Source organism: Paroedura picta, chromosome 4 (genome assembly GCF_049243985.1).
Source record: "Paroedura picta isolate Pp20150507F chromosome 4, Ppicta_v3.0, whole genome shotgun sequence".
Taxonomy (NCBI): domain Eukaryota; kingdom Metazoa; phylum Chordata; class Lepidosauria; order Squamata; family Gekkonidae; genus Paroedura; species Paroedura picta.
This window is the reverse complement of record NC_135372.1, coordinates 3364294-3376772: the sequence shown is the minus strand read 5'-3', so window position 1 is coordinate 3376772 and position 12479 is coordinate 3364294. Positions and strand designations below refer to the sequence as shown.

Below are 12479 nucleotides of genomic sequence, written 5' to 3'. Positions count from 1 at the left end.
CACCCCATGCACAAACTGGCGAGGAAGAAACACTAGGAAAGTGTTTGCAGGGGCTCACCCCCAACAACCTAAGACCTGTTTCGGTTCAAGCTGAGGGGACAATGTGTGCTGAATTATGGAGCACGGGTTTTTCCTTGAGCGTTCTCTCAAACACACAAGATCCATTTGCTTAACACATCTTAGAAGGATACATTCACCTGCTTGCATAAACAAAACGAGCTCCTTTTATACCTGGCTGTTCTCTTACCCACCTTCTGCAACAGGAAATTTTCTCCTCCTCTGCTTGGGACAGACTTTCTCAGCAGGGGTCTCACAAAACCCTGGGGTTGCTTGATAGCCCTGGAAGGGTTTCATCGATTGGGTGGGAGTTTTTTTACTATATTTTTTACAATTTAAAACAATTATCAGGTAATAGGACCATATTATACGGTTACTCAATCCACCCTCCCCTCCCAAAATGGCCAATCATGGGCCAGAAGGGGGATGAAAGGAGAGGGGCTCCAATTATAAAATGACTTCTTCTTGGGGCAAGGCAGGGAAGTGTGACCTGCTGAGATAACCTCCAGGGCTTCTCGGAGCCTGAAGAATGTTTCAGGGGTTTCTCAATAGTAAAAAGACTGAGTTAGAAAATGGCGCACTTGGGGATGGGGGTGGGGGAACATCTTTAACCGCTCCTGGCGGAGCAGAAGAAATAAAAAAGTAAGGGCCCCGAGGGCAGGCCCTGTCCGGGATGAGGAAGGGTGCCGATAGGCCCCTTCCCCTGGACTGACAAGCAGTTCCCAATAGGGAGGCGCTTTGCGCCTCCCGATTGGGCCCTCCGCTTGTCAGTCCAGCCCCAAACTGCCAATCAGCAGCCGCGCTGTGGCTGTTTTCCTGGACTACAACCAATTGGGAGGCGCAACCCGCCCCACCCCCCACCAGAGCTTACCTTCGTTCCACGGCGGCCATTGCTCTGCTGGCCGCTGAGAGCGAAGGTATGCTCTCTGGCCCCCGCCCTCTGCCCGCCAACGGCTCCCCCGACCCCGGGGAGGCTGCTGGCCGGCTCGCTGAGCCGCCCAGCGCCTTCCCCGGGGCCTGGGGAGCGTTTTGAAGATCGGGGGGGGGAGGAAAAAAGCTCCCCAAGCCCCGAGGAAGGCGATCCGCAATCCATGGATCGCCTTCCCCGGGGCCTGGGGAGCTTTTTTCCAGATCGGGGGGGGGGGGGGAGGAAAGAAGCTCCCCAGGCCCCTAGCGCCCGCTGAATTTTGGTTTCAGCGGGCTTTACTACTAGTTAGAAAAGAATGCTGTGCAAATGCCGCCCCACAAAGGCGCTGCTCCTATCAATGCCATTTCCCTGCCGCCGAATCCTCATGAGCACAATGTTCCCTTCTCAGCCCACCGAGGGCTTTCAAAAGAAAATATTTAAGTGATTGCGATATCTATTTATTACAATACCTTTATTGGCATAAAGCAGATAAGCAGGATAAACAAAGTTAGTCAGGATACGTCAGACAGTTTAAATTTAAAAACTGAGGACAGAAATTCAGCCGTAATAAAAGTGACGTCGGCATCCTTATCACTCAGTAAAAATTGGCAAATCAGGTCTCTTGAATGGTTTCTCCGTTTTGGTATGAGAGGTATGATATGCCTTCTCTGTTCAGTGAACAAGGGACAATCCAGTAGGATATGTTGGATGGTGTCAGGAGAACTTGATTCACAGGTGCATAGTCTGTTTTCGAAGGGGATCTTGGCAAATCTCCCTTGTAATACTTTAGATGGAAAGGCGTTAAGCCGAGCAAGCGAAAACGCTCTGCGATGGAGGGGATTTGCCAAGTTATGGAAATAAGCCGGCATTATCCCGTGCTTCACTTGGAGACCAAGCGCACTATTTATTCATTTAATTTATACACTGCCCCTCGCTATGGCGTTTCACAGTGGAGTACACAGAACGATAGAGAACGAAGAAAGGATATAGTGCTGAACCTGTTGCTACAGCGTTATAGAAATAGCCTTTTTTTAAGGCCTCAAAAAGCTCACTGGGGTGCAGCAGGGGAGGGAGGGGGGTAGAGACAGCTGTATCCACAAGGGGCTGACAGAAAAAAGCACCCAGACAACTCCTGTGAAAAAGGAGCAAAAGGCATGACTTTGGAAGGAAAGCGATATGGAGAATCTTCGGTATGAAGAACCAAAGCAGGCCAAACCCTCCCAACCCAGGAAGGATTCCCTGTCTTGTCTTAGGCTTCAACAGCACACAGCAGGATATTACACTGCAGCGATCATGGACTGTCAACAACAGCATGACAGCTGACGATGTGCGTGCGCCACATATGACCACATGGCAAGGGAAGCCCATGCCAGTTCAAATCTGTGAGGTCACTCAACAAAAGATCTCTGCTTCTCTGAAACAAACAGCGATTTGCTTGGCCTATGGCCAGACAGGGCTAGCTAGAGAGTTGGCCTGATCAGCATGGCGGGGAGGTTAGGAGTGGAAACTTTTAATCTGCAGAACCGGGTTTGAGTTCCACTGCCCCTCCTCCACATGCAGCCAGCTGGAGCCAGTCCCAGTGCTCTCTCAGCCTCCCCTCCCTCACAGCGTGAAAAAAGCGGTATATAAGAACCAAGAGAAAAGCGGTATATAAGAACCAACTCTTCTTCTTCTTCAGTAATCTCAGGGCTCTCTCAGCCTCCCCTCCCTCACAGGGTGCCTGTTGTGGGGAGAGGAAAGGGAAAGTGAATGGAAGCTGCTTTGAGACTCCTTCGGGTAGAGAAAAGCGGTAGAGCCAGTTAGCATTTAGCATGCTCCTCCCCCGCACATGGAAAGAATAATTGGTGGCCTAGAACCCATTAAAAATTTAGTTCCTAAAATATATTGGGGGAGCTCATTTTGCTGGCACCCAAGCGGTTTGATCCCTTTCTCTCTAGCCTCCGTATACCATGGGCATCACAGTTTCTCAGCCACAATATCAACCAGAAAACAGCACAGCGCTCAAACAGGAAACAAACATAAACAGCCACAGGGACAAAGATCACGGCTTTGTCAGATTTTAAGACACTACAGGGCCCATTCACACGTTACAAAGCCTTCACATTCGTCTTGGAGCCTCTGGATCAGGCCCCTCCTCAAAGTTCTGCACTTGGAACATCACCCTAAGACACATGCATGCCCAATTTTGGTGGGGAAAGCAGCATTTGGAGCATTATGTTTCCCCCCTCCCTCTTTGTTTTCTTGTCCCAGGAAGCTGTGATCCCCCCCCAAAAAAAAATTATCGAAACTTACATGCATGGATGCCTATGCATAAGATCTCCCAGTGGGGCAAAAAGGAGCTACTCAGGGCAGTTTCTGGTTTCCTTCTCTTCCCATGCTGGGTTGCTAATCAAAATCTCCCCCCTTGGTGTGCCTGTGAATGAAGTTCCGAACAGAGCAGCAGCCAACACACCTGGCAGCCACCACACCTGGGTCACGACTCACAAGGACTTTGTAAAGTGCAAGTCAGCCCTTAACGAATGTATGTTACGAGAAAGTAAAGGAAGAGAAGCGTTGACCTACCAGACAGGAAAAGGAACAGTCTGAAGCGGAAGGAAAGCAGACAGAGTTGATTATATGAAGCTACTGTTTTCCTGGAAACTTCACAGGAACACACGGATTGCTGGCAGCTAAGGAATAAGGAAGGAAACCACTGATGCATACCCAACACTGTGCATTCTGTGCGCCTCCTCTAGCGAGAAGCTCTCTGAAGAAGACAGTACAATCTCTAAAAAAACAGATGACTTGTCCAACTCAGGAAGTTCAAAACAAATCGTCTTAAATGAAAACCTTCCTCAACTAAGGTATCAAAACAGGAATAGAATTTCCCATAGGTGAAAGACCAAAACACTTTGTTCCCCTTTCCCCCATCCGCGCATGACTTGGTATCAGATGAAGCAGAACCACAGTGAACAATTCAGGGAATGCTGCTTCCTCCCTCCACCCTCACCCTCTGTCTCTTCTGTCATTCTTCTGAACTTCACATGACATTAGAGACCCCAAAAGTTAGGGCAATATGTGGTGCAGTATGTTAGCAGCCAACCAACAACTTGGAAAGGTATCCTAATGGAGCCTGGCTGAATCCACCACATGTACAGTACACAAGAAGGCAAAGCCATATTTTGGATGGGAAAGGAATGTCAGAGAAGAAGAGTTGGTTTTTACACCCCACTTTTCACAACCCAAAGGTATCTCAAAAGCAGCTTCCAATGGCCTTCCCTTCCTCTCCCCACAACAGACCTTGTGAGGTGAGTGGGGCTCAGAGAGCTCTGAGAGAAACTGCTCTGTGAGAACAGTTCTAACAAGACTGTGACTAGCACCAGGTCACCTAGTTGGCTGCATGTGGAGGAGTGGGTAATCAAACCCAGCCCACCAGATTAGAAGTTGCCACTCTTAACCACAACGCCAAGCTTTTCACCCCATGCTTTTTGGGTGCGCATGCACAAATATGCTCCCCCCCCCCTTAACATGAGACTTTTGGAAACTGCCAGTCTTACGAATGACACATGGATTCTGCAGAACCACTGGAAAGCACCAAAATGAAGGGGGTGGGGATGCTTGCAAGCTGATTTACAGGAACAGCTCCGAAATGGCAAAATTTGAGACAGATGCAATAGACACAATATACAGCATAAGCAGCAGCCACGGGCACAATACAATCCTAGGTAAAGCTATACTCTTCTAAGTCCATTGTAGTTAGCAAGGCTTAGAAGGGTGTGACTCTGGAAAGACTGCATTAACGGGCTCTTTTCTCATTTGCTGAATTGCCTCTCCCCAAACAAGCTTCACATTTGACCATCAAAAAGTATTGTGGAAGGGAACATTGCAATATGACAAAGGGCAGCACGGATAGAGAACATTCAATGTATGTACAGTAAACATGATTATCTCCCCCACCCCCCACAGTCTCCTATGAGTTATATTGTTTGTTTTTATAATGTGTATATTTTTATAACGTGTATAGAGTCCTTGGGTTGTTAAAAACAGAAACAAAAGCCCCAACCTCTGTGCACTACAGTGCAGCGGGAGAAAGTCGAGGCGGGTAGAATTCTGGAAATAAGTGTACATTTGACGTGCAATAAGTTTATAAACCTGAAAGCATTTTAACCAGAGAAGTCTTCTCAGTCCTAGCCCCTACCTGATGGAATGAGCTCCCGGAAGAGCTAAAGACCCTGACAGAGCTAACACAGTTCCACAAGGCCTGCAAGACAGAGCTCTTCCACCAGGTGTTTGGTTGAGGCCAGGCCAACGACACTGAGAAATATGGAAGAAGAAGAAGGGGGCTTGGGGGGGGGGGTAGGTTGCATGTTTTAGCTGTGATAATTGTATTTTACTTAAATTTTGCGTTTATCACCATGAGATGGCTGGCCCAGGAGTGGCAGTCTATAAATTTAGTTAATTAATAAATTTAATTAATAAAATCAATAAATAGAAACAGAATTGTCATAGAGGGGACTCACCATTCCATATCCTGGCATGCCCATACCACAGAGTTGCCAAGACTTGCCTCGCGCCATCCCAGAAATCGTTGGAATACGCTTCTTTTAAGTCAGTCCGTCTCTTGTAAATGTGAAGGATGATAATGCTGACATAGAGGAGGAGTACGATAAGTCCAGGAAGTATAAAAGACACAACAAGCGGCGCAAAGAGCCATAAGAGGTAAGCGATGTAATTCAGATAATCTTCCAAATGCTGCACGCCAGTCCATTCTTCCAAAATGTACACCAGGCAGGCGAAGTAAGACATCGGTATCGGAGCTGAAGTGCAGGATTCATTCCGGCCTATCATAATCTGTCGGCAAAAACAGAAAAAGCAGCACTCAGAGCCTGCAACACACTCACGGACAGCATTGCCTATCATTTCCATTTCTTCTAAATTGGATTCCACCCCACCACCACCACCACCCCGCTTTTGAATAAATCCAAACATCTAAGCAGATCCCAAACAATCACCTCTCGTGCGCAACTCTCTTCCAAAAGACATGGTGCATAGAAACATCTGCACACACACAGGAAAGTGTCAAGAAGTGCACGTCGCTCTGAAACGCGGGACTCAGAGACTCCAGCTCTTGGGAAACCTCTTCAGAGAGCGCGCACCGCACACGGTCCCGTCCTACCAGTTCCTCCGGTGTGCCTGGCTCCTATCCCCCGTGAAACCACCCCCAAGCATGTTGCTGGCATCCACCACCCCCAGCTTTCTTTCGCCCTGCTGAAGTGGATGGATGGACCAAGGGAGGCAAAAATTGGGTCCCAGGGACAGCGCTTCCCACCTCCCCAGGCCCAAGAGCAGGTGCCACTTGCAGCAGCAGTAGCAGCCCTGGAGGAGGGAGGCCAGGGAGGAAGGAAGGAAGAAAGGCCTCGGCCCCGAGGACACCCCAGAGCAGGAGTAGTCAAACTGCGGCCCTCCAGATGTCCATGGATTACAATTCGCTGGCAGGGGCTCATGGGAACTGTAGTCTATGGACATCGGGGGAGCCGCAGTTTGTTTACCCCTGCCCCAGAGAGCCCGGGCAGGAGCCTGGCCTGTCCCAGCAGCCCCTCTGCTGGGGAGGCGAGGAGGGTCCCCCTGCAGCCCCTCTCTCCGCCAGGCCGGGCCAGGCCGGGCCAGGCGGGCTCACCTCTGCGCTGCGCTCTGCTGCTCCTGCGCCGCCTCCGCCAGCGGCACCGCCTGCCCGCCTGCCTTTTACCCGGGCCGGCCGCCTCCACAAGGGCGGGCGGGAAGGACAGCGCCGCCGGCCTCGGGGCCAAGGGGGCCACCCACCGAGGCCATTCGGCGCCCGAAGACGACGCAGGGCCGGAAGCAGGACTGACGGGGGAGGGACCGGGGAGGGGGGGAACCGAGGCTGCAGCAGCCGCCGTTCCCCGCCGGACCCCTTGCGCCGACGGACGTGGGTGCGCACGCGCTTTCTGTCCGGTGACGCGCTGTCCTCCCCTAGAGGGCGCAGCTGAGTAGGCTCTGGAATTAGGGTTGCCAGCTCTGGGCTGGGGAAGGCCGGGAGGCTTTGGGGGCGGAGCCGGGAGTGGGCGGGGAGGGGACTCAGTGGAGTCTAAGGCGATGGAGTTGGGGTTGCCAGCTCTGGGCTGGAGAAGACCGGGAGGCGTTGGGGGTGGAGTCGGGAGTGAGTCTAAGACCTGTGGAGTGGAGTCTAAGACCACTTTCTCTATAGTAGTTGGACAATTTTGGATGAGGAGATCTAGGCTCAGATCCTCATTGCTCAGCTTCACCCGCCTCATAATAGGCAAGGGGGCCTCCCTGTGTGCCGTTCTGGCTGCATGAAAAGGCATGGTAGAAATTCACTAAATAAAAATGGGAGGGGAGGGTTCAAACTTAAATCCACACAGACCCACCCCCCTTCTTGGTTAAACTTACAAATACTAAAAGGAGTGAGAAAGAACAGCTGTTGGGAGGACTGCAGACCAGAGGTGGCCAAACTGTGGCTCTCCAGAGATCTATGGACTACAATTACCACGAGCCTCTGCTAGCAGGGGCTTGTGGTAATTGTAGTCCATGGATTTCTGGAGAGCCACAGTTTGGCCACCCCTGCTGTAGCCATTCAGCAATTTTTCCAGAGGACCTTTTTGTGTTTGCCATCAGGACCCACCTTATGGCGACCCGGAAGACAAGAGAGCAAAGTTTGAAGACCAGCAAAGTCAAATTCTGGGTATAAGCTTTTGCGTGCATGCGCACTTTTTCCGATACCTTCAGTGGTGGTTCCTCATGGCTGGCTTCCACCGGGAGGTTGGCAACCTTGCACGGTGAGCCCCATGGTGTTGAACATAGAGTTCGCATTGAATAAATCTTTGTTAGTCTTAAAGGTGCCATTGAAGTTAAATCTTGTTGTGCTGAATGGAACAGTACTTTTGAGTTTCCTGAATCTAGTACGCATCTTTTTTACTGAGATCTAGGATCACGGGAAAGGGAGCATAATTTCTCTCCACTTTTTAACATCCCTTTTGAGGTGTGGGGGAGGAGTCACGCCATGTTCATATTGAAAGGCACTGCTGTGTGCGGACCTCCTGAGAACTGAGCTTACGGTCCGACGCAGGATCAGAACTCTGCACTTGCATCAGCCAATGCGTAGCTAGATCCTGACCTGAGGATCCAGTCAGTTTAAACCAAAACTGACTCGCGGGAAGATCCCTTTATTTGTGCATGTATGTTGGATTGCTGGTAGAGTTCTTGGGTTCCGTTTTTGCCTCTTTGAACCATCATGCTGCGGTCCTAATAAAGAGTGGAAAAGAACTCCCAGCATCCTGGTCTTTGAACCCCCAGACTGTATAAACCTCTTTCATCACTTAAGAGTTTTTTATGTGACCCGAAAAGTCCCCCAATGCCTCGGATCTTCCAAAGGAAGGTGGTCTGACCCTTCCATCCTTGTGTTTGTTAGTCAAAGTCCAGTATTACCATTGTTCTGACCAGGTTGTATCAACAAAATCCAAAGGGAAAAAAACAATATGGTAATTAGGTATCATACAAGTAATACAAATCCTAAAATAAAATGTAACCCAAACTTGGCAAGCTGAATTGTTACCTAGAGGGGTCTCATCGCTTAAGTGGAGAGAAATTTTGCAGGCCCTGCGGGAGCTTTCAACATTCCGCAGGGCCTGGAAAATTGAGCTCTTCCGCCAGGTCTTTGGTTGAGGCCAGCATAGCAAGGATTCATTTATCAAATGGTAGATGAACCCACAAGAGGTTCTGCCATACTGGACTTAATACTGACCAACAGGCAAGAGTTGGTGGATGAGGTGAAGGAGGTGGGGACCCTAGGGGGAAGTGACCATGTCCTCATAGAATTCCTTTTGAGATGGGGAGCCAAGGAAGCTTGTAGCCAGATGCGGATGTTGGATTTTCGTAGGGCAAACTTTAATAAACTCAGAGACATGATGAGTGTCATACCATGGACAAGAATGCTGGAAGGGAAGGGAGCATGTGAAGGGTGGGCGTTACTCAAACAAGAACTATTGCATGCTCAATCAATGACTATCCCAGAAAGACGAAAACACTGCAAGAGCTCTAAGAAGCCTATTTGGATGAACAGAGAACTTCAAGAGGAGCTAAGAAAGAAAAGGAAAATGTTCAGTAAATGGAGGGAAGGACAGAGCTCTAAAGAAGAGTACCTACAGGTTACTAGGCACTGTAGATCAATCATTAGAAAGGCCAAAGCTGAGAGTGAGCTAAGATTGGCCAGGGAAGCCCATTGTAACAAGAAAAGATTTTTCAGTTATGTGAGGAGCAAACGTAAAGTAAAGGAGGCAATAGGCCCACTGTTGGGTGCGGATGGACAAACTCTAACGGAAGATGCAGAGAAAGCAGAAAGGCTTAGTGCCTATTTTACATCTGTTTTTCCCCACAGGTCAAAGGGTTTAGGCACATCTAGAGATGGCAGTAGCCAAAGGATAGTGTCTGAGTGGCAGGTTAACATGGATAGAGAGGTTGTCGAGAGGCATTTAGCTGCACTGGATGAGTTCAAATCCCCTGGGCCGGATGAAATGCACCCGAGAGTGCTCAAAGAACTTTCCAGAGAACTTGCACAGCCCTTGTCCATCATCTTTGGGACCTCTTTAAGGACTGGAGATGTCCCGGAGGACTGGAAGAGAGCAAACGTTATTCCAATCTTCAAAAAAGGGAGAAAGGATGACCCGGGAAACGACAGACCAGTGAATCTGACCTCTGTTGTGGGGAAGATAATAGAGCAGATATTAAAGGGAGCGATCTGCAAACATCTGGAGGACAATTTGGTGATCCAAGGAAGTCAGCATGGATTTGTCTCCGACAGGTCCTGCCAGACAACCTGGTTTCCTTTTTTGACCAAGTAACAGGTTTCCTGGATCGTGGAAATTCGGTTGATGTCATTTACTTGGATTTTAGTAAAGCTTTTGACAAGGTTCCCCATGATGTTCTGAAGGTTAGGTTGAAGGACTGCAATCTGGATTTTCAGATAGTTAGGTGGATCTAAGCATCCTAAAGCATCCAAGAAAAGTGTGTATCCAACCTTTGCTTGAAGACTTCCAGTGAGGGGGAGCTCACCACCTCCTTAGGCAGCCTATTCCACTGCTGAACTACTCTGTGAAAAACTTTTTCCTGATATCTAGCCTATATCGTTGTACTTGAAGTTTAAACCCATTACTGCGTGTCCTCTCCTCTGCAGCCAGCAGAAACAGCATCCAGCCCTCCTCCAAGTGACAACCTTTCAAATACTTAAAGAGGGCTATCATGTTCCCTCTCTACCTCCTTTTCTCCAGGCTGAACATTCCCAAGTCCCTCAACCTATCTTCATAGGGCTTGGTCCCTTGGACCGCACTCAAAGAGAACCGCACTCAAAGAGTTGTTGTCAATGGTTTTTCATCAGACTGGAGGGAGGTGAGTAGCAGGGTACCTCAGGGCTCGGTGCTCGATCTGGTACTTTTTAACATATTTATTAATGATCTAGATGAGGGGATGGAAGGACTACTCATCAAGTTTGCAGATGACACCAAATTGGGAGGACTGGCAAATACTCCGGAAGATAGAGACAGAGTTCAACGAGATCTAAACACAATGGAAAAATGGGCAAATGAGAACAAGATGCAATTTAATAAAGATAAGTGTAAAGTTCTGCATCTGGGTCAGAAAAATGAAAAGCATGCCTACTGGATGGGGGATACGCTTCTAGGTAACACTGTGTGTGAACGAGACCTTGGGGTACTTGTGGATTGTAAACTAAACATGAGCAGGCAGTGTGATGCAGCGATAAAAAAGGCAAATGCCATTTTGGGCTGTATCAACAGAGGCATCACATCAAAATCACAAGATGTCATAGTCCCATTGTATACGGCACTGGTCAGACCACACTTGGAGTACTGTGTGCAGTTCTGGAGGCCTCACTTCAAGAAGGACGTAGATAAAATCGAAAGGATACAGAGGAGAGCGATGAAGATTATCTGGGTCCAAGGGACCAAGTCCTATGAAGATAGGTTGAGGGACTTGGGAATGTTCAGCCTGGAGAAAAGGAGGTTGAGAGGGGACATGATAGCCCTCTTTAAGTATTTGAAAGGTTGTCACTTGGAGGAGGGCAGGATTCTGTTTCTGTTGGTTGCAGAGGAGAGGACACGCAGTAATGGGTTTAAACTTCAAGTACAACGATATAGGCTAGATATCAGGAAAAAAATTTTCACAGTCACGAGTAGTTCAGCAGTGGAATAGGCTGCCTAAAGAGGTGGTGAGCTCCCCCTCACTGGCAGTCTTCAAGCAAAGGTTGGATACACACTTTTCTTGGATGCTTTAGGATGGTTAGGGCTGATCCTGCATTGAGCAGGGGATTGGACTAGATGGCCTGTATGGCCCCTTCCAACTCTATGATTCTATGATTCTATGAAGGAAGATCTGATGCATGCACGCACGCACACACACACACAGTGTTAAGATCTTGGCATTCTCTAGATCTGTGCTCCCTCCTCCCGCTTCTGTACCAGTTTTTCTTTGAAGGGTTAGTTGGGTTCAGTCTACTGTGGTATTTTTAAATGTTTTTAGGAGTCTGTGGTATACAGTGATATGTCCGGTCTGGTTTTAATGGGGTATTAATTAATTAACAGCCTCCTTGCTCGATCTGCAGCTGGACATTCTGGAAACATCTAGTGGTTACGTTAATTGGCGTCACACATCTGCACAAGCAGGGCAGTGCAACATGGATGTTCTTTGCTTTCAATTTGGCCACTCTTACAAAAACACTGTCTCAGTGAGAGGGGGACATTCTTCTAATGGCCCTCGACTAGAGCTGAGGGTACGATTGAGCATTGAGCAATGTCCTTCTTTGTTTATTATTAACAGACAGAGAAGTGGCAGGGGCTAGAACAGGGGTCCTCAATCCCCGGTCTGCGGCCCGGTACTGGGCCACAAAGGCCATGGTACCGGGCCGCCAGCGGCCGCACCTGCCTCCCCCCCCCGCAGCGAGAGGGGGGGAAGAGGCAGGCATGGCCGCTGGCACGGCAGTGACGCAAACATGCACGCGCGGAGCCCTGCTGGCGAAAACGCGCATGCGTGGCAGCTATGCATACGCGCATTAGCACCACCTAGTGGCGAAAACGCGCATGCGCAGCAACTGCGCGTGCGCGTTTACATGCAGCTGCGGCGGCCGGGCCGCCGGCTCTCTCCCACCCTCGGAGGCGGTCCCCGACTACAAGAAGGTTGGGAACCACTGGGCTAGAACATACCTCATTTTATCTGGGGCCAAAAATGGAGCTTTGTTCAAGTCCAATTGGCATCAATTGTCCTACATTTACTTAATGATGCTACTCGATCATAAACTAATTTGGATTAAAACTGTGTAGCAAAGCCCAGATTTTTGGATTTCATTCTCTGCAGCCTCAGCTCGGGATGACTGAAAATTGTCTTTCGGGATTAAAGAAGCTACACCCTTGGAATTGTGGGATAATTTCAACCACATTGTTATTGCTGATAGGCAGATTTTATCCTTAGCCATTAACATTCCAGTTTCCAG

At 49.1% G+C, this 12479-nt stretch overlaps 1 protein-coding gene across 4 annotated transcripts in view; it reads right to left on the bottom strand.

Moving 5' to 3' along the window:
- Window positions 1–6856, bottom strand: part of LOC143834798 (DGAT1/2-independent enzyme synthesizing storage lipids-like) — a 65307-nt gene extending 58451 nt beyond the window's left edge. The window contains exons 1-2 of one of the 4 annotated variants that reach the window (XM_077331575.1): window positions 6621–6856; window positions 5464–5794 (exon numbers count right to left, since the gene is read on the bottom strand). In XM_077331575.1, the coding sequence (XP_077187690.1) occupies window positions 5464–5791 (328 nt within the window). In that variant the 5' untranslated portion in view covers window positions 5792–5794; window positions 6621–6856. Of the gene's footprint in view, window positions 1–3526; window positions 3634–5463; window positions 5795–5955; window positions 6403–6620 lie in introns of those variants that run through there. The other 3 variants (XM_077331577.1, XM_077331579.1, XM_077331578.1) reach the window with 3 other exon arrangements.
- Between the last annotated feature and the right edge of the window lie 5623 nt (window positions 6857–12479).